Raw genomic sequence first — 20,303 nt, 5'->3', positions numbered from 1 at the left:
ATCTCGTCGAAGCCTCGGGTTTCCACTTGGGCTCTTACGACACGGTCTTTCCACGCAACAGTGCACAATGCAATGCGGACCTCCGAAGGAGAATATTCGGAGTAGCGCAACATTTGAACATGTGGACATCTTTTGATCTCGGTCTTTCCAGGGTATCGTTTCAGAACGATATGCCTCTATCTCTGGCAACCCGGCTCGGTGACTATACCACGGAGTTGCTAGGTCTATTACCTATCTCTGCCAGTTTGGACCCAGAAAATCCTCAAGACGAAACAAATCTTGAATCATCGCTTTCTCAAATCTTGGATAGGACGCATACACAGCCACCATCCGTTATGGCACAATCCAACCTGGTTCTTTGCATTCTTCGCCGAATCCATACACAGAATCTCGATATATCCCATACTCTCATGGATCGGGTCCTGGCCTTACTAAAGAAAGCACTTGGGTGTGCACGTATGATGGTCCTCGATTGCTCGCCATGGCACCAGGTAGCGAACGTGCCATTCCATGTCATCTGTGTTCTCCTCGTGATGGACACCCGTTCATCGCTGGCAATGCTTCCTGAAGCCATGCAAACCTTGAAGCTTATTGCCTCCACCTACGATACGGAAACCATGAGGGATGCATGGAGTGCCGCCTGTCTATTCGTCATGCTTCACCAACAACGCAGAAAGGACGATATCAACATCTTCAGCCAGGCTCTCGACATGTACCACCAGGAAGCGCAGATTGAATCACAGCAGCTAGAGTCCGGCCCTAGTGCGGAAGAGTATTCTTGGCTTGGGGCCTTGGTCGCGGATTTGCCGGGCTTGCAAAGAATTGATCTTGACCAATTTCTCAATACTGACATGATCACGCCCTCTCCCCTCATAGGAGACGATTCTGTGCTAGGGTCGTGAATTTGACTTGTTTCACTGGGTGCTTAATGAAAGACGAGTATTTCCATCTTTAAAATGAATGGGAAGTAATGTAATTCCCACTCCTATTAGCGCTCTGGAGTGTTTCTTACTTACTTGGGTCATTGAGGTGTTGATATTGCGCAGTATCCTAGTCTATTTATCGTTTCGGACATGTTAGAATGCCGTACAACAATGTCCTGGAACTCACTAGGACTGCACGAGATAACAGATCAAGGTAGTGTAATTCTCTTTAAAACGAAATCCAACTGACGTGGAGGCATTCACATGTAATAGCCCGAAGGGCTCAAGCCTGCTGCAAAAACCGAGTTCCGCAAAATCCGCAGAACCCGCCCGCGTCAAGGAGTGTTTGACCACCAACTATGTCATAAAGGTTGAACGACATTCCAGCAACACAAGACAAACACTCCATTTCATATCAAGTTAGGCCCATAATCTGACACTGGATACATGTAACAGGCATTGAATATGGCCAAAACCCTTCTGTCGCGATATCCCTGGATATCCAGCCCGTTTATTGTCGGTGCCCCAATGCGCGTCATGTCTGGCCCTGAACTTGCCACGGCCGTCTCCAGAGCTGGAGGTCTTGGATTTATCGGGCCCGGCGCGAAGACACAAGACACTGCAGCGGACCTTGCAGAAGCATCAACCCTAGTTCAGAAAGCGCCCGGTTCCAGCACTTTGTCCTCGACACATCCTCTTCTTCCCGTCGGCGTGGGGTTCCAGCTCTGGAGTGATGACCTCCATATTGCTTCTACCGCAATAGAGAAGTTCAGGCCATGTGCAGTTTGGCTGTACGCCCCACGCCAGAATGATGAGTTTGATACCTGGTCGCGCAGGATCCGTGACGCGTCGCCGGAGACCCAGATATGGATACAAATCGGCACTTTAGAGGAAGCCAAAAACCTTCTCAAAGCCGCCGAACGCCCAGATGTGGTAGTTGTTCAAGGAGCAGAGTCGGGTGGCCACGGCCGGGCGAAGGACGGAATGGGTCTGATGGCGCTATTCCCAGAGATCGCAGATGCCATGTCACACACCTCCATTCCGCTCATTGCGGCTGGAGGAATTGCAGATGGTCGAGGAGTCGCTGCTGCGTTATGCCTAGGCGCCTCCGGTGTGGCGATGGGGACGAGATTTCTGGCAGCCCGCGAAACGCGTATTAGTCGGGGGTATCAGGACGAAGTTGTGCGTGCGTCAAACGGAGCAGTCTCTACGACGCGCACCTTGCTTTATAACCATCTTCGCGGGACAAGGGGGTGGCCCGAAGCATACAGTCCGCGAACCATCATCAACAAGTCCTTTTTGGAGCAACAGGAAGGAAAGTCATTCGAGGAACTGAAAAAACTGCATGATGAAGCCACCAAGGCTGGTGATCTTGGCTGGGGTCCGCAAGGAAGACTTGCAACCTATGCCGGCGCTGGAGTGGGACTGATCCATGAGGTTAAAGAGGCCGCAGATATTGTTTGTGATGTCCAACAGGATGCTCGGAGAAGAGCTCTATCGGCAAGCACTGCTATCTAAACACCTTGTACCTAGACAAAGAATTAATTCACTCTCAATGGGTCATAGCAAACATTCTGGAAGGGCTGACGTAGTACTTCCTGCCAGGCATAAAAGGGCACTCCTTCCCCCAAACTCTTCTTTTCTCTCCCACAGACATCAAGATTTCTATACATACTTTTATATATGCGCAGGCATCCGGCAAGAAATTATCGGGACCATTTTCACTCTCCCAGAATACATCGCTGCCTTCTGCTGGGTATACGCTCCTGGAGGCCCACGTCTCCTCCCAGTTCACCAAGTGCGCTCAAAGCCCGCTAGGCGTATGTCTTATTTCGTGGTTCTATATGTCCAGCTTTTGCTAATTACAAGAAGTGCAAGAAGCGCGACAATGAAACAAACCTACGTTATCACCCATATTGCTCCCAGAAATGAGGTTTCCCACATCTATTCGTACACCTCTCTCTTCTTTCCATCCCCAATTCCTCTTCCGTTAAACTTCACCATGGCCCCAGCAGAAGGAGCTCTTCCCGACTTGCCCGATCCCCTTGGTCATCCAGCCTCATGAACGTATTGAATGGCTGAAAGAAGTTTTGAACGACTGTGTACCCGTCCACCCGGGACGAGGTCGACATACTAGATCTACCAAAGTGCGTCTAATGTCACTCACAATTCCTGTTCGAGGTATACTGATCTCAATAGGCTGTATATCGTGATCGCGCCCACTACTATCAGCACCCCCACTGCGGCCGCCCCTATGTCGCATCCAGAATCCATGAATCTTTTGAACAAATAAGGAATTGGCATGCTATGATTGTACTCTCCAGATAGATGGCTTAACATCGGACTCCTCGCACATTGAAAGCTAGCAGCGCCCAGAGCGATGCACATGAGGTCTGTTCGTCAAGCAATACTTCATCTTTTATTTGAGTCAATTTGAAACGTTACTGACTTTCCGTTCTAGCATTTTCCTGGTGGAAATGTCGGCCGAGAAGCTCTTCAGAATTGACCAGTTGCCCAGCAAGGCCTTGATGATATTCACACCTTCTCCACTCGATCGTCGTGCTCGAGGGTATCGCCCAAATAGCCCTGTCTAGCTTTCACGTGAGCACGTCCGCAACATCAACCTCGCCCATTCACTATACTACCTTCACCGACAAGTTGGAATACTAAGCTGAGTGCCCTCTGGTGCAGACTCCAATCCTGCAATCCATTTCCGCACAGTCCCCGAGTCGACACAAGATTCCGATGGCTCTGCTGTATGAACCATCGATTCCTACCCTTCTATATGTCCGTCTGAGAAACTATTTCAATCGAAGGGCACATTTGACTCGACATGGAACGGTCCTGAATGATATTGTTGAGATCGCATGACTAAATCATGACGACACTCCCTCGTTAAGAGCCGTGTAGATAATTGAGATAACTTCATAACTTCCTCTTTTAGATAATTCACTCCATTTATATTCATTCTCCAGATCGTCAGCTTTTCGTCCTCAAGCGTCGGGTTTGAAGGGATGGAAATTCGTCAAAAGAAGAAGAGATAATTGATTACTATGACCCATGCATCTATTCGGGAATAAATGAATGATAAAATAATCTAATCGACAGATGTCTCTTTATATGTAGATGCTTTTTTTCTGTTCAAAAAAACACGAAACTCTAGAAAAAAACAAGATCTAATCCTCATCCTCGGACGCATCGTCCACGCCGCGTAGCCAAGCACCGCGAGCATCAACAGCAGCCTTCCGCACATCCCGCTTCGGATCATCTAACACACGACGCAGAGAGCGCAGCACCTCAGTCTTCACCTGCAGAAGCGGCGAAACAGACGCGGTGCTAGGTTGCTGTGAGGCAAGAAGGAAAAGACATTTAAGCGCCTCGACGCGGAGACGTGGGCTGTTGACGAATGCATTTTCTGCAGTGCTGGCTTCCGGGCGGGTAGTGGTTTTCAAAAGCCTCGTAACGAGACTTTTCACATGTCCGCACTCGTCTATCACGCCAACGCCATTGTCACGGATGATGACGGCGAGGGTGTCCAATGTGGCTGCTCGGACGGCGGTTGAGTCTGCGGATTGGAGATCGAGGGTTTGGAGGAGCAGTGGGAGGAGAGTAGGAAGCTCGGGCATGACTAGGGAGGCTGGTATGGTGGAGAGAATACCAGCGAGAGCGGTCAGGTGAGCCGATTTGATATGAGCTGCTTCAGATTCCGTGCCGGTATTGTTGCCGGCGACGTTTACTTCTCGGATACGGGAGGAGATCAGAGGCACCACGGTTGCGAAGACGCGCTGTTTGGCTAGTAGGCGGATGGTTGCACCGTTGGTTGCTGAGATTACTTCGTCGTCGCCGAGAATGATAGCGAAGCTGCGGGCTGCAATCGTACTAGTTTGTTGGTCAAGCGAAGAGAGAAGGGAAAGAAGTGAGGTCAGGATGTGGGTCGTAGAGGGTGCGAGACGCAGGACAAGGGCTTTAGACAGCCAGAAGATCGTGCGGATGGTTGAGGGGCTTAGAGCTTGCTGTGTGGAAAGCAGATTGTCGAAGAGCGTCTCAGCGATGTTCAGATCTTGCTTCGACAGGAACTTATTGGTAAGTAGGGCCAGGTGTCGGAGAAAGGCGAGGTGGGTAGCTGGCTCTGTTGTATCGGAAATAGAACGGCGCACCACATCTGACAAGAGCGCTTTCATGTCTGGCGATGTATGAGGAATGCGCTTGCTGCAGTCTCCAGACAAGCCAGCTAGAAGGAAAGTTGAGATGATGATCGTACGTTCCTGGTCGGCGGTTGTAGTTTCGGTGAGTGGAAGAGGTGTGAAGTCTTCCGACGAGGAGAAGAGGCTGTACACATTTTCGGCCACTTGCTCCTGCTTCTGGACCGAAATAGATCGCACGAGGAGGTTGCACAGTCGTCCTAGCGTGTCAAGTACACTGGCATCATTGAGAATCCGATTCTTGGCATTCCCAGTGGCTGCTGCTGCGGCATTACGGCAGAGGCCAACAACGACCTTGTCGTAGTAGAAATCAAGACTTGGATCTTGGTCCATCTTTCTTTGCTGCATGACATAGAGCAGCGTCACCAGGATATCTCTCGGATATGCCACAGAGCCAGGCTGCTCCTTCTGAAGCAGAATTGTCAGCTTGCTGAACAATCGACGGAACAGTGTCTCGAAGATGTCTCTTTCCACGCTGATCTGAGCCAGTGTCTCAAAAATCGGCATGTATGCAGAATCGGAGCCTTCATCTTGATCCGGAAGAGTTGCCAATAATGCAGGGAACGTAATGTCCGTTATGAGCCGGGGCTTATGTTTTGAGATCTCGGCAAGAGCTGCAATGGCTTGCCTTTTTAAATCATCACGGCCGACAGACTCTTCCTTTAAGAGAATCTCATCTAGATACTGCACGAATAGTCCGACCTCGTTATCCTGGAAGAAATCGCGCAGCGTCGATAGACGCAGGAACGCTTTCAGTGCAGTGACTCGGAAAGAGATTTCTTCCTTTGCCGATCCCATCAATGCCTGGCCCAAAATATCTGAGAATTGGTCTTTGAACTCCAGTAGTGGGTTTTCCAGGGCAATTTCCCCCCCGCGAGTTGTCCATTCGCCAAACACCTTGGTGGCAGACTCAAACAAGACAGACAGGGTTTCGAGAAGAACTCTTTGTTTTGCAATACCATCAGCCTCTTGATAGATAGTAAAGATCGGAGCAACGACAGCCTGGACGATGAGAGAAAGTGCAAAGGCAGACGCAGCTGACACTGAACCCAAAATCTGCTGGGCAGGTTTCGCCTGTTTATGCTGGGGCTCTTGCAATTGCTCATTGCATTCCTTCGCAATAGGCCGAAGATACTGCGCCAGAGGCAGGTCTTGAGAAACCTCTGTGACTCCCACGGACAGTCGCTGCGCAATGCCCTTCAAGGCCTCTAGTGAATACTCCGACAGGAACTCCTCCTGAGCGTTGAGGATTTCAAACTTGAGCACCTCCCAAATAGTGATTGAATACCGTGACACCGTGTCCGGATCATACGAGTGAATACAGGCGATCAATGTGTTGAGAGCATCTTTCTGGCGGGTTATTAGTCACTGAATTGTATCTGTGTGGGTTGAGAAAAATGTACCTTGACATTGGGAGAAGTGGAATCAAGCTTATCCAACAACGCCGGAATGGCGTGTGGTGCAAAGTACCGGGTCGAGGAAATGCATTCCTGGAGACGGCCCTTCAAATCCTGCGCGGTGATCCCATAGGGATCATTTGGGGGAGGTCGGAATGTAATCGGGAAGTAATTATACACCGCGTCAAAGAGGAGCTTCTAAAGTTAGTTTTCAATCAACTTGGGAAATGGAAACCATCTTACCTCGACATGGTTCGAGATATCCCACTCTACCATGACCACTTTGAGGATGGAGAACACGATCATCAAGTTGCGCGGGTCTTTCTCTCCAGTCATGAGATCCACGATTCCCACAAGCGAGGTATCACCCATTTCTTGCAGTGCTATTCATTGTTCGTCAATTTAACTCAAATGAGAAGGAATTGCGCGTGACACACCTTCCCGATGTCTCGACATGACCTCGTTCATCAATTGGTAGACCTGGAACCGCTGCGACTGGGACCGAGACTGCAAATCCTGGAAATTCGAGAACATACTGTCATTGAATTAGCAATAGGCCCTTCAATTGTGCATGTTCTGCAGCCACAAAGAACCAAGCCGGGAAAACATACGCCTGTGCTAGCTCCACAGCCAATTCCTTATTGAACCGATCCAGACCCTGCAGGGTATCCAGCCCAGCCACGGCCCCTCCATCCTCAATTCTATCACAAAAGAAGGTGGTCAAGACCTGGATCTGTTGTCTGGAAAGGTATTTCGGCGACAGGACTCTGATGACCGCAGCGAGATAGGACACCGCTTTACCACGCAAGATTGGGTCTTCATCATTGACGTATTCGACCAGGGACTGAACCACCTCGATCAACGTCGTCTTCTTGCTTTCGACATCTGCATAATTCCTCGGTTAGAGCGCGGGCTACGAGAGAGTGCGGGGTGGGAATTGAGTGGTACCTTGAGCGACGGACTCAGCAATGCGCTTGGCTTCGTCCTTGTCGTGGTCGACCACCAGCATAAACGTCTGCAGAGCCGACATGGTGCCAGGTCGACCAGAGAGGTAGGTAGTGAAGGGACCAAAGGAGTGTGTCGAGGAATAATCCATCCATGACTGGCCTCCGCTCCTTCCATTTTCTGTGCCCTTATCGATAAGAGCCAGTCACGGGACCTCACGTGCCCCCTCTTGCCCGTTGCGTCATCTCCGTCGCTTTATCTTCTCTGCTACAATCAGGGAAGGATTACGCTCTCCGCCACGATGAGACCCGATTTAATCTATACGTTTGCCCTCATCGCCTCTGTCTCTGCCCTGTGGGATTTCGCATCGGCTGCAGCTATTCGCCAACACGCCGAGGAACTCTACGACCAGCCCATCATGGACAAAATCATCCCTGGTCTTGGAAAGCCACAGAATGATCCAAACAGCCAAACATATGAGCCCATCGTGGCTGACGTCCTCCCCAAGACTCGGGGGATTAACATCTTTGCACGCCTGACCCGAGACTTCGAGCCTATCTCCTCGCGTCTGAACGACGCATCCAAGAATATCACAGTGCTCGCACCCCGCAATAGCGCCATCCAGGCACTGCCACGCAAGCCGTGGGAGAATCCAGAAGAATATGCAAAATTCGGCGAGGTGAATGCGTATGAAGGACAGGATGGCCAGGATCGGGCCAAGCGGAATCTGCAGCGGTTTGTGGAGGCTCATCTCATCCCTGCTAGTCCGTGGAAGGAGAATGAGGAGGTGGAGACTTTAGGAGGAGAGAAGTTGAAGTGGACGAAGCAAGGGGATAAGATTGTGGTATGTATAGTGTATTCTCAAACATCGGGCTGATGCTAATTGGTTTCCATCTAGATTCAACCTGGGAATATTGAAGTCGATACCGTTGCCGAACAAGTGGTCAACGGCGAAGTGTGGGTTCTGAATGGAGTGATCAATTATCCATCTGAGCAAGGGTGGACTCGTGAGCTATGAGATGTACTGTTTAATATAACGAGGTAACGAGAATGAACTCTTGGGGTTTACAAACATATAGCAATTTTCTATGGTAGACACATTACATCTTCATCGGACAATGCACCGGAAACTCCGGGCATATGTACACACCAACATGTCCCAGATCAATTCACCTCCGGGGCAAAGTTGCGCAGCACGCGCTCTTCCACCCCCTCCAGAATACAGAAATGTTCCGTCACCTCGAGGTTCTCCGCTTCGTTCTGGTACAGCTTGTCCGGGTCCTGGCCGGGCTGCAGAGGATTCACCATGGCAGCCGGGTTGGCCATGCCCATCTGCTGGGACATGTGGTTGGCAGCTATTGAGGAGGTCAGCGAGGCTCGCGGGAAGAATGTGGACTGGCCATACCATTATCACTGCCCAGAATGAATCCAAACACCGACTGCAGGCCGAACAAATTGAGGAAGTACCAAGACAGACTCGACACCCATCTGACATCAAGGTCCCGAGTCATGACACCAGACTGCAGCATCGACTTGAAGCGGATGGTAAGCGGGAAGGGCAATTTCACTGCGGATCATGGTCAGCTCTTGCCCCACAGACAGCGGATCCAGAAGTAACTCACGGATCACAAATCCGGAGAAGAAAGCATTGATCCAGCTCATGATCAGGGTCTGCGGGATCATCATCATCATATTTCCCTTCATCATGCCCATCATGGCCTCCATGCCCGCGGGATCTGTCATGGGGTTGGCGGGTGGTCCACCGCGGTTTTCGGGGTCCTTCAGGAACGCGCCGTTACGGAAGCCCGAGATTATGTAGTTCTTGCGCATCTCGAAGGATTCCCGGTCGAGCACTGCGGCGCCGTGGTTGCGCAGGTTCACACCACGGAGGAGAGCGAGTCGTTCGCGCGACTCGGCTAGCGTCGAGGCGGGTTTCGGAGGTGAGTTCATCAGGACAGTGGCATAGTGGCGGAGGATTCCTGTCAGTATCTTTTTGGAGTAAGCTTTCCGAGGGTAACTGAAATGGACAAATGGGGTGACACGCACCATGACAATGGAGATGGGGAACAGGATCCAGTAGCTGATCATCCGGTTAGTTAGCTGGTTTCTGCTGGGAGTCTCAAAGGCCAATCACTCACAAGAGAGCTGGATCCCGAAGGATGGACTGCTCGACACCTTGAACAGCCATAATGGGTGAGATCAGACCCAGGGTTGGCGTGGAAGCGAAGTGGTGTCGTGTGGTGGAACGAGGGAGAGGTTCGGGGGGTTTGGTTTGGGGTTGTTGCCGGGCGGTGATGGACATCGGGCCAGCTTACACTATTTACTTCCTGTGTACAACTTAACCACACCTCACCAACACATACTCAATCTGCAGTCATGGCTTCCAAGGTCCCTGTTTATTCAACCAGTGGTCTGTTCTGGTCCCTTTCCAGCCGAAAGAAGTCGTGCAAGCAAACTAACAACAGCTTCCAGACCTCAAGTCCACCAGCGATGATGCCCTCCTTCCCTACCTGAGCACCCTCCCAGCCCCCTACGCCTTCGCAGCGGACTACTCCAAGTCAAATATTCGCTTCGTGCTCGGCTATAGCGCCGTCGCAATCGCCGCATTTACCTTCTATGCGGACCGCAATCTAGGCTGGGAGGCGACCACGTCGCCGTGGATCATTATCTCAGTGGGCACGTACTTCGTGCTCAACAGCCTGCTTACGGTCTGGATCTGGGCCGTCGAGGCCGGTGAGGTTTTCGCCGGCAAGAGGAAGACAGGGGAGACGGTACGCATATACCTTATCTGCCAGAAGCAAAGACAAAGGGCTAACTATTCGCCCTCATGTACAGATCTCGATCAGCTCATCCGCCAAGAAGTTTTCTTCCCAGTACAAGCTGCATATTCTCTACAAATCCGCTTCGGGACAGGTCATCCAGGATAAGCGCTGCGAGGCGCCTTTCACCACTTGGTTCTCGGCAGACGGCGTGTTTCACCCAATGCCCTTCCGTCACTGGTTGGCTGGTGAGATCGATGTGCTGAGACTGGCGGCTAAGGAGAACGAGGCAAAGACCGGGGGTGTGTCGGGGCTGGTTGGAAAGCAGGCTGAAGCCGAGAGCAGCAAGCCCTCTAAGAAGAAGCGGTAGTCTTCTTGGGGAGCTGGTGAATGGAGATTTTCGTGGTTTTTGGGTAGTTGGTCTTGTTTATTAATAGCATGGGTGCTGAGGACAGGGTTGCATATCGAAATGCTGCGGCGAATTTGCACGCAATTGCGAGCTTGATTTAGGTGTCCAGTACTACTCGTATCACGACTGGCATCAGAAACAAACAAAAGAAATCGTTCAAGTATAGTCAAGGCTAACAACAGATGAAATTCTAGAATATCAAACATGACGATTGTCCCACATCGTCTCATTCTCGTAGCTTCATCGGCTATGAGTCGGCCTCCAAGGTGCCCGGACGTTCTGTGGCCGTGGCAGGCTTGACGTCGTCTACTCGCCGGTTCTGGATAAGGCGCTACAGAGGTCAAATTAGCAGTTGTTCAAAAGCAGACACGGACAGAAACTCACCAGAAGGTTACGCAGCAGCACAACAATCGTCACCTTTCCAATGGACGGAACAAAGATGGAGGCCTTCTCCTTGACCTCGGGGCCAAAGTTCTATAAGGGAAAAAAATTAGATAAGAACAGCCGCGTACGAAAGCAACACTTACCTTCTCACTAGAGAAGTTGACGCACACAGCACCCTCGCGGAGAAGGCTAGTATCAAACTTGAACTTCTCACCAGGCACACCGGAGATAACGACATCGCACAGCGGGGCAACATCCTTCAGCGTAGCACCCTCGAGATGAACAATCTCATGCCGCCCCTTCTGCAATCCCTCGCCGCGGGTAAACTTCTGCACACCGGTGATATCAACACTGTAGACGCAAGCGCCATCATTCGCCAAAAGCGCAGCAAGCGGCCGTCCCACCACCTCAGACCGGTTCACGACGCAGATAGTGTGACCGTGTAGCCGGTTTCCATAGGGCAGAATGGTGTTGTATATGTTAAGGTACTCCAAAATCTTGATGTTGGCCAGCGGGGTGCAGGGCAGGATGCATTTCTGACGCTTGGTCTCCGGGTCCAGGAATCGGATGTTCTGGTACATGTTGAAGATGTAGCGGTGGCTCAACCCCTCGACGTCCTTGCCAACGTCCACGATCTGCTGCAGGTACTGGTCCTGTCGGTTGTTGAAGATCGGGTAGTAGACGATGATGCCATCAACGTCGGTGTCGGCGTTGGCGGCGATAAGGGCGTCTTCGATATTGTCGGATGGAACTTCACGGAGGGTATACTTGAAGCCACTTTATAAAACGTTAGCTAATGAATCACAGACAATGTTTCCATGCGCGCAACACTCAGAAAGGTAGGTATGAATCATATACAGCCAATTCTCCCCTTATCGGAAATATTAGGCAATTATTGAATGACGAAAGACTCACTTCTCTTCACACGTCTTCTGCGTCCACTGCGCATACATCAGCGCCGCAGGATCGTCGTTCGCCAGGAAGCCGACCAGGTGCGGCGGCTTCTCGAGGGTCTTGATGCCCTCCGACACTTCGGTGAGCAGGCCATTGGCAACGTGCTTGGCGAGCATCACCTTGCAGGAGGCCGGGGCGGACATGGTGACGGGAGAAAGCGCAGTATGTAATTGCTGAAAAGTAAAGAAGACCGCGGGGTGATCTTTAAATCGGATCGATTTTGGGCGGGAAAAGATTGTTTCGCTTATCGATAAGAACGCCGCTTTCGGCGTGCCGAGTGTGCATGTCGTACACACCCGATGTCTATAGAGCGGAACAGCCGGGTCAAAGTACTTGCAATATTTATCTAGCTAGTTATTGTCAGAAAATGAGCTGAGCCAATGGTGCTGTTCAATGGTGTTCTTATTCCGCTCTTTGACTACTGGCGATTTTCTGGGTAGGATATCGACGTATCGCCCGCCCATCCTTGCCCTAACAGGGTGTTGAATATGTGGTTCATCTTGAATTTATACAGTAACTTCCTCTCAAACATCAAATCTAACTGCAAGATCTTGATCGAAATAAGCATCCACACTCTCCATTGCACTGATCAAGTCGACATGGAAGAATGGCCGATCCTCGCGCTCGAGTACCCCCATCAGGGAACTTTCAACGGACACCCTTTTCTCACAGGACTGGACACATTGACTACGCTTGTCATGTGAGAAAATCCCCTTTTCCACATCTTTTATGTCTTCACTGGAAAACTCAGATTCACTGACAGCATTTCCTTCCAAGACCGTTGTCTCGGTCAGAGTATGCGGATACCCAAATCCAGCCGCAGCGAGAGCACGCTTGGTCCACCGGTTTTTGATATTGGCAAAATGCCACTGAACTGCGGGTGCTGTAGTACGATGATCGAGCTGTTTTTGTACGTCCATCAAATTTTGGATGCATGTCACGTCGACATGGTTAACACATGAAAAGTCCAAGACCACTGCACGGAGAAGCGGGAGGCGGGAGTTGCTGGATTCATGGTCCTTATCGCTGAATCCGGGGTCATTCCATGGCCGATCACCCTTTGTTGCATAGATTTGAGAGCCGGCGCAACGAGTGCTTCTCAAGATTGTTTGTACCAGGAGCTCAGTGTAATGGTTCGAATTGGAGTAGCTCAGGCCCTCTGGAAATTGATAGACAAACACTCCTGGCCGCGGCTGCTCAAGGCTTAGTTCTGGACAGCCATCGGCTGGTAAAAATAAAGGTCTTTGTGCATCTTGAGGTCCAATCCAAGTTCTCGCAAGGAATTGACCATGTGCTTTAGCATGACGAAATAGAAAGACGAGGAGGGATAAGGCGACGGTGGCATAGATACTGTTGGGGATTGTGTCCACAAGGGCGACAAGTAAGCCAATTGCGAAGATGATGGCATCCGATGGCGCGATGAGCCAGAACTGATAGATCGTATTTGGGGATGTGATCAAGTCTCCCACTGCATGGATGATAACACCCGCTAGCGAAGCCTTTGGCGTGAAGCAGAGCACCTCCGTCAGAGCATAGAGGGCAATCAGAACAACGATGGCAGTTATGACACCCGCAAAGGGGGTCCTCGCTCCGGATTTGGATTGGATTGCTGAACGCGAGAAAGAGCCGGTTGCTGTGTACCCGCCGAGAAAGGGACCTAGAAGGTTCGTGATGCCAATGGCAATCAGTTCCTGAGATGGGTCGATAGTGTAGTTATTGATGCGGCCGAAGGATTTGGAGATAGCAATATGCTCAAGGAGAAGCACGATCACGCAGGCAGGCAGCTGCGGAGCAAAGGTCTTGATGGCGTCGCTGCTAAGCTTTGGGACGCCTGCGTCCTGAAAGCCTCGTGGGATAGCCCCGACTATGGCAAAGACCGGTCTATTTGGATGATGTATGTTGACTGCGGCGCTGATTGCGGTGAAGGTAAATATGACCATAGCTGCACGCAAAGACGATATGAAGAAGAAGGTCTTGGCATGCTGTGGATGTTTGCGTGCTCCGTAGCTGCAGCCGATGCGAATTAGGTAAAGCATCCCGAGTGCAGAAACGCCCATGGCGGCATCATATCTGCTTGACGTGGGCAGATGCTTCAAGCTGTCGATGATAACACGATACGCCGGGCCTCGAGTGCTGAAATCGGCAGTTTCGCCCAGCAATTGTTTGATCAGTCCCGAACTGATAGTTATCGCTGACCCCGTCGTGAAAGCTGCGATAGATGGAAGAGGAATGAAGTCGACAATAAATCCTAGGCGAGCCAGTCCCATGAACGTCACAATTCCTCCACATGCCACAGCAATTGACATTGCAATTTGTACCTCGGGAATACCAGGGTGGATGCTCTGAACATCGGTGATGATAGTGCCCACAAGCGTGGACATGACAGCAACCGGCTGATCCATTTAGCGCATGTAACCCCCGCAAGGAATGACAATCTCAAACTTACCCCGATACTAATATCCTTGGACGTTGCGAAGAGCCAGTATATAAGAACGCCAACGAAGGATGTATATAGCCCGAACTGAACAGGCAAGTTGGCCAGTCTAGCATATCCCATGCCCTGAGGGATAACAACTGCGCCGACGGTGATTCCTGCCATTGTTTTGCGTTAGCAGATTTTCGAAATTGCTTTTAAACTATACATACCGGCAACCAAATCACCGAGAAACCATTTCTTGTTGTAGTGCATAATCCATCCCAGGAAAGGAAACAGCTGTACAAAGTACGACTGCACCTGAGACCCTGAAGGAGTCACTTCCTTCAACCATTCAGTCACTGTTGGATCCGGCTCGTGGCGTGTAACAATTTCAGAGGCCTTCGCATTCAGAGGGTTGGTTGGCGGCTCTTGTAGACCAAGAGCTCTCTTGATCTTGCTTCCCACACCAGTAGATACCATGGTAATGAATATTAAAAGCAGTGCAGCCTGCAGAAACAGAGCTCTTTCCCTCCTATAAATAATTTCAATGGATTAAGGCATAATGAGTCAACCTATATGTAGCAAGTGGCATTGGCCTAGATCCCACTGTGGCGACTTTGATTGTAGTGGTACTGTGCCATAGAAAGGTTTAGCTCAATTCCAGTCCAATCATACATCAACCACGTTGGAATGTTCTGAATCGAATTCCACGCTAGTGACAGTGCAAATCCAGTTTTTGACCATGCAAGCGAGAACCTTGTCGAGCTACCTGCTCTTCCTGTCTTATGATCATAGGAATGAACGGCCTGGTCTAGCCAGTCCACCAAGGCGAGGACAGAACCTATCTTATGCAGCTATTAGTGGAATAGCAATATCGATAATACTTTTGTTAAGGACAGATAGCTTGATTAAATAGTCCCATAGCATCCGGCTACCATTTAACACATGCTCATCTCACTTGCACAGCAATCAATAGCTTTTCTAGATTTTCTACGATCAGATCCCAGGCCTACTCATAGGGTCCAGACCCCATATCGAATAATGGGGCCTATGGTAGACCTCCCTTGAATAGCTAGCCCTACATTCAAACGGACAACATCCAATCGGCCGAGACCGAGCCCTGCATAGGGTGCTCTGGAATGTTCACTCATTCCAACGAAGCTTGGCTTATCTATTTCAAGGCTTTTATTTTCCCATTGGTCAGGAATGTAACAGATTGGCCTCCTTGCATGTTAAGGATTGAATCCTGATTCTGAATGGCAGGGATGAAAGTCTAGGCTCAGCTGGTATCGCATGGGATGTTGAGATACTAATTGGTTTAGGCATTGTGATTGAGTCAAGGTATAATATCTACGACTTTTATGCAGAGATACTGCGATCAGTTTTGATCCAATATCAAGAGAAAGCACAGTGAAATTCGCTGTCTAGTTCATTCAACACGAAAGATGTATATTATTGACCCCTTTTCACATTTGCTGATTTTCTTCTAACGGCGATGTACATAAGTACACTTCCAGAAGTCTGTAGAAATTTTAATTTTCCGTCTCCACGAGGTACATCAATACTTTGTGTACCACCCCCTTACCTGGTGCACAAGTGACCCCATTTGCGAGCGCACCGGAAGAAGGGGCAGTGACGGAAGCAGGAGCCTATAGATATTGGACTGCAACAGATTGATGGCGTCAAGACTCAGTGGAAGTCAGAGAGAGCCATGGAAAAGACCTGAGCATGGAGATCACTAGACAGAGAGATGATAAAGATGATGCTATTCCTTAAGCCCCAGAAGGGAAGGTCTATCTAACAAAGAGAGGTGATGGGCGCTGACAACCACCTGATCACTAACGTTATCGAGGCACCCAAGAGCAAACACTTTCATCTCTGCATACCATCCACTGAAACTGGTATTTGCAAACGTGCGTCCGTACCTCTATCAGAGACACAAGGATGAAGTTCCTCAGCAAGTCTGCTGAAGACGAACGGAGCACGAGGAAGGAGTGTCAATATGTAATATCAAACTGGAAGATACAGGCATGTTGAGAGGGAAAGTAAACAACTGGTGCTCCGACAGTGTGGGCAATAAAGACACACATGGTGGATATTAAGTGTAAGGAGGAAGAAGGACGTGGGGAGAGTTATTTATTCCCGGCGCCGCATTGCATTACCTTAGGCAACTATGTTTACGACATTGTTTGCCGACAATATGCGAGAACAGAAAAGTCTGGCACACTTTATCGCTTGCCTGGAAGAGATTGTTGTATTAGAGACAATACTTTCCAATGTGGTGAATGTAGATACAGAATCAGCATGATCGTCTGTTCATGGATCAACAGATGATGGCTCTGCAACCTTACGGCAGTCCTAACTCCCATTTCCAGTTATTGTGTCCGAGAAGACTGTCATACTCTGTCGCATATGGTAGCCAATTTCTAGTATGAGATTTCTCAGAGATTCATGAGCCAGTATGATTGTCGTATGGGAGTTTTCATCGACGTGGGACTGGGAAAAAGAATCTTTCTTTCATTCATTTAATCAATTAATCATGAGTTCTACTCGCCTATTCACTGAAAAGTCCTGGATCTGCCTGGATTCGCCTATGGAGTGGTAGTAGTGGTGTGGTCGTAACAGGCTGCGGACAGCAGAGCTTCGTCAGATCGTGGGCTTTGATGCCCATTCCCATGCAGCTCTCGGTGCAGTTCAGGAGGAGCTCTCAGATGGTATTCGGAGGGTAGATGAGAGCGTCGTAGTGAAGAGCACGAAGCAATAAATCCTCTACCACCAACCAGCCTCATCTCTCACCAAAACATAAATGTGTCAGTCTCGGAAGCAGCAGACACCGAGACTGGCATGGCCGCGAGCTTGCTTGCGCTTGTGATGGTGGTTGTAGTTGTGACTGCTTCGGATGCTCCACCACTACCAACTGACTTGGCCATCTCGGCACCTGGGCCATTGTTGTAATAGCCCACCGGATCAATGTTTTCCACAACGATTTTTGTAGCCCTCAGCAAGTCACCAAGCCCACCACTGCCGATGGCGTTGGCGACCGGTGTGGAAGTAGTGGAAATTTCCATGTCGCGGCCCAGGAGCTCCGCGGCGGTCCAGTCTTGGGTGCGATCTCCGGGTTGGAGTGAACCATTCGCCTTCAGAAGCATGTTGATGACAGGGCTGACGAGAGAAACTTCCCACCACTGTCGACCAGTCGAGACCATCTCCGTGAGCTCGGCACAGGACGCCCCCACGGCATTCGAGTCAAGAGGGTTAACGGAGAGAAGTAATTCCTGGGTCTCGGTGATCTGCAATAAGAGATCATGGTTGGCATCTGTATGTTCCTCGCTCGAGGTGACGTAGCGGTGCCGGGTCCAGCGCTTCATGAAAACCTTCTGAACTTCCAGCACAGCCTTGGGCATATGGAAGTGCAGACAAACCAAGCTTCTGTTTGGTTCAACCCAAATGGAGTTGACGATGTGATTGACCGCATCCCCAATCTCAGTGTTTGGCATGAGGTCATACTCTGCATGCCCTCTGAGGACGGCGGCAGCATCCCAGATATTACCAGGGAAGCTCAGGTGAACCGAGCCAAGGAAAACCTTGGGCCGACTGACAATCGTATCGCCACCGCTGTCGATAGTGATGATGAGCAAGGCGCCGTTTTCCGTTCGGCAGTAGATCTCGTACTGTACACACGATTCCGCAATGGTTTGATCAAAGAGCCGGCGCCCCTTTACATGCAGATCGACAATGTAGTTGATATCGGCAGGACATGTTGTCAATCGGTTGATGAAAGTGGTGCTTGGGGGACGAGTTCCATTGAGAGGCAGGAACAAGCGCTGAAGCTGTGCGAATGACATCTGTTGGTCTTGATCGGCACTAGAAAAGGCAGGCATGAGGAGAAGACCAAGCTGGATTTCCAAAGTCATGGGTCCAGGATAGCACTCTGCAGCAGTGAGCATGGGCTTCAGCACAATGAAGAAGGTCTCGATCAGTAGATTCTGCCGGCGCTTCTTTCTCACAGCTGCCGACTCCGTCTGGACCACGTTGGCTTCTTCGGGAGGATCATTTTTCTTGGCCTTCTCGGCCTTCTCGGCTGGGAGCTCTCCCCACGCATCAGCAAGGATTGCCTCTCGTTTGGCCTTGGCCTTGTCCTTGGCCGTTGTCTTTACCTTCCCCTTTGCGGATGGCTTCGCAGTCTGATGCATCGTGCCGTGAAACTCTCTGGTATTTGGTTCATTCGCAGGCGACAGTCGTTCTTGTATGATCGCCGCAGCCCCGATCTGGGCAAGAAGGAAATTCTTGGCCTTGACCTTGTTCTGATCTTGTGGCTCTTGCTTGAACATGTCGAAAGTCGAAGGGTCCCAGGTGTTGCTCACAACATGCTCCAGGCCTGGGGGCGGAACAACTACCTTTGTCGTGGTGACTTCTTTCTTCTCTTCAGGACCTTCAACATTCTCCATTGGCAGAACCTTGCGGGTCTTTAATCCATGACGCCTCCGTTTCTCTGGCACATGGTTCGCCACTTTCTTGCCATCGGGAGCGTCACGGGCATCAACCCAGTCATCGACCGCTTGAGCCTTTGCCGCAGTCAGGAAAGGATGCTGGCTACCATCAGCTGCGACAACAGGGACATTGGAGACCATATTTTCATCGGTATTGGTAACTTCTGCCATTCCAAGTTCAGGAAACGTGAAATCGATCCACTCTCGACAGGCTGTCATCGCATCCTCTACCCGAAGAGGAGTGCGGATATGACTTGGCTTCTCCCACAGTCTGGTCGGCAAGTCGAACTCGTATTGAACAGGAACCCACATGGCTCGCAGGGTGGGAAAGCTCGAGCGTGGGTCAAATAGAGCACGACGGAGAGCAACTTGGTTCAACACTGCGTAGGAAACGATATCGTATTGGATGGAGTTGCTAGTAGGGGCGACAATGGTGGTCTTCCGATACGGTCGATCAACCAAAGACTAGATAACAGTCAATTTCAGAACGCCAGTCAGTAGAAGCCAGCAAGACTTACCAGGGGGCCCTCCACAGTAGCAAGTTTCTCTAGTGCTTCCTCGACATCGGCACTGTTGGTCCCAAACACACGTACACCATTATTGGTATCCACAGAAATATCCGTACCAGTTCCCTCAGCAATGCGAGGCAGGATATCCAGACGATCACCAGCAAAATATCCGAGCACTCCACCTGCAGGGATCCAGAATTTGGTCGTAAGTTGCGGACCAATATTCTCGACAAGCTCCTCAGGCGGGTCATCTAAATTGAGCAGGTCCTGCTTGCTCTCCTCTCCTAGAGTGGGAGTAGCAGGCCTGGCATCATCAAAGCCAATGGCCATGAGCGGCTGCATGCGAGGGATCTGGAGGCTATGTCAGAAAGATGTGTCGGTCGTGAAATTCTGGGGTCCATACATCGAGAAGATCATCTTTGCGGTGCTTCTCAATAAACCCAGAAAACAGCCAGCCGTACTTGTAATCATACACGACTCCATCGGTGCCTTTAAGTAGGAGAGCCTGTGAATGGATAAGCGCGGTGTTCTAGAGAGGAGAGGGAAGGTGTCGTACTTACATGGTGAGACTTGACGTATTGGACCTGGACTTCTGGAGAGATCTTTCTGTGAGAGGAGGGCAGTTCAGTATTCTGGATGGGTCAGGAATATTAGAATTCGAGGGTCGTACTTGATCTGGTCTTGAAGCTCTTGCACCTGCGTTGTTGAGGGTCAGCATGTCAAACACCCCAGGGAAGCAGCGATATGGAATGCTCACTCCCAGCTCCTCCAAGGACCATGTAGTTGCCAGAAGCAGATCTCGCCGGGCAGCCATGTTTGGGTGACGGAGCCGGGGGAGAGGGGATGGCGGGTAGAAAAAGAGAGAGAGAGAGAGAGAGAGAGAGAGAGAGAGAGAGAGATGGAAGGAAGTCAATA

General features: G+C 50.4%; 9 protein-coding genes across 9 annotated transcripts; 4 read left to right on the top strand and 5 right to left on the bottom strand.

Moving 5' to 3' along the window:
- Positions 1-410: 410 nt before the first annotated feature.
- Positions 411-902, top strand: PFLUO_LOCUS1505 (uncharacterized protein; the record flags this gene model as incomplete). Its single annotated transcript, XM_073778551.1, has 1 exon — positions 411-902. One exon carries the CDS (start codon positions 411-413, stop codon positions 900-902), a length of 492 nt encoding a protein of 163 aa, XP_073635595.1.
- Positions 903-1,388: 486 nt separating this feature from the next.
- Positions 1,389-2,441, top strand: PFLUO_LOCUS1504 (uncharacterized protein; the record flags this gene model as incomplete). The annotated part of the gene is made up of 1 exon (XM_073778550.1): positions 1,389-2,441. The coding sequence occupies one exon, from the start codon at positions 1,389-1,391 to the stop codon at positions 2,439-2,441; it is 1,053 nt and encodes a 350-aa protein (XP_073635594.1).
- A 1,658-nt stretch (positions 2,442-4,099) lies between these two features.
- Positions 4,100-7,552, bottom strand: PFLUO_LOCUS1503 (uncharacterized protein; the record flags this gene model as incomplete). Its single annotated transcript, XM_073778549.1, has 6 exons — positions 4,100-6,475; positions 6,529-6,720; positions 6,766-6,905; positions 6,960-7,057; positions 7,134-7,407; positions 7,471-7,552. 6 exons carry the CDS (start codon positions 7,550-7,552, stop codon positions 4,100-4,102), a joined length of 3,162 nt encoding a protein of 1,053 aa, XP_073635593.1.
- A 216-nt stretch (positions 7,553-7,768) lies between these two features.
- Positions 7,769-8,485, top strand: PFLUO_LOCUS1502 (uncharacterized protein; the record flags this gene model as incomplete). Its single annotated transcript, XM_073778548.1, has 2 exons — positions 7,769-8,311; positions 8,366-8,485. The coding sequence occupies 2 exons, from the start codon at positions 7,769-7,771 to the stop codon at positions 8,483-8,485; spliced, it is 663 nt and encodes a 220-aa protein (XP_073635592.1).
- Positions 8,486-8,631: 146 nt separating this feature from the next.
- On the bottom strand, positions 8,632-9,655 carry PFLUO_LOCUS1501 (uncharacterized protein; the record flags this gene model as incomplete). The annotated part of the gene is made up of 4 exons (XM_073778547.1): positions 8,632-8,822; positions 8,873-9,034; positions 9,090-9,547; positions 9,606-9,655. 4 exons carry the CDS (start codon positions 9,653-9,655, stop codon positions 8,632-8,634), a joined length of 861 nt encoding a protein of 286 aa, XP_073635591.1.
- A 188-nt stretch (positions 9,656-9,843) lies between these two features.
- PFLUO_LOCUS1500 (signal peptidase complex subunit spc2) lies at positions 9,844-10,596 on the top strand (the record flags this gene model as incomplete). The annotated part of the gene is made up of 3 exons (XM_073778546.1): positions 9,844-9,877; positions 9,940-10,238; positions 10,303-10,596. The coding sequence occupies 3 exons, from the start codon at positions 9,844-9,846 to the stop codon at positions 10,594-10,596; spliced, it is 627 nt and encodes a 208-aa protein (XP_073635590.1).
- A 286-nt stretch (positions 10,597-10,882) lies between these two features.
- PFLUO_LOCUS1499 (Methylenetetrahydrofolate dehydrogenase [NAD(+)]) lies at positions 10,883-12,116 on the bottom strand (the record flags this gene model as incomplete). The annotated part of the gene is made up of 4 exons (XM_073778545.1): positions 10,883-10,966; positions 11,020-11,109; positions 11,163-11,796; positions 11,935-12,116. 4 exons carry the CDS (start codon positions 12,114-12,116, stop codon positions 10,883-10,885), a joined length of 990 nt encoding a protein of 329 aa, XP_073635589.1.
- Positions 12,117-12,497: 381 nt separating this feature from the next.
- Positions 12,498-14,869, bottom strand: PFLUO_LOCUS1498 (uncharacterized protein; the record flags this gene model as incomplete). The annotated part of the gene is made up of 3 exons (XM_073778543.1): positions 12,498-14,366; positions 14,420-14,565; positions 14,620-14,869. 3 exons carry the CDS (start codon positions 14,867-14,869, stop codon positions 12,498-12,500), a joined length of 2,265 nt encoding a protein of 754 aa, XP_073635588.1.
- A 2,312-nt stretch (positions 14,870-17,181) lies between these two features.
- Positions 17,182-20,202, bottom strand: PFLUO_LOCUS1497 (uncharacterized protein; the record flags this gene model as incomplete). The annotated part of the gene is made up of 6 exons (XM_073778542.1): positions 17,182-19,344; positions 19,398-19,739; positions 19,792-19,893; positions 19,949-19,994; positions 20,059-20,084; positions 20,146-20,202. The coding sequence occupies 6 exons, from the start codon at positions 20,200-20,202 to the stop codon at positions 17,182-17,184; spliced, it is 2,736 nt and encodes a 911-aa protein (XP_073635587.1).
- Between the last annotated feature and the right edge of the window lie 101 nt (positions 20,203-20,303).

Source organism: Penicillium psychrofluorescens (genome assembly GCF_964197705.1).
Source record: "Penicillium psychrofluorescens genome assembly, chromosome: 1".
Taxonomy (NCBI): Eukaryota; Fungi; Ascomycota; class Eurotiomycetes; order Eurotiales; family Aspergillaceae; genus Penicillium; species Penicillium psychrofluorescens.
The sequence above is the reverse complement of the archived record's forward strand: the minus strand, read 5'-3'. Positions and strand labels throughout refer to the sequence as shown.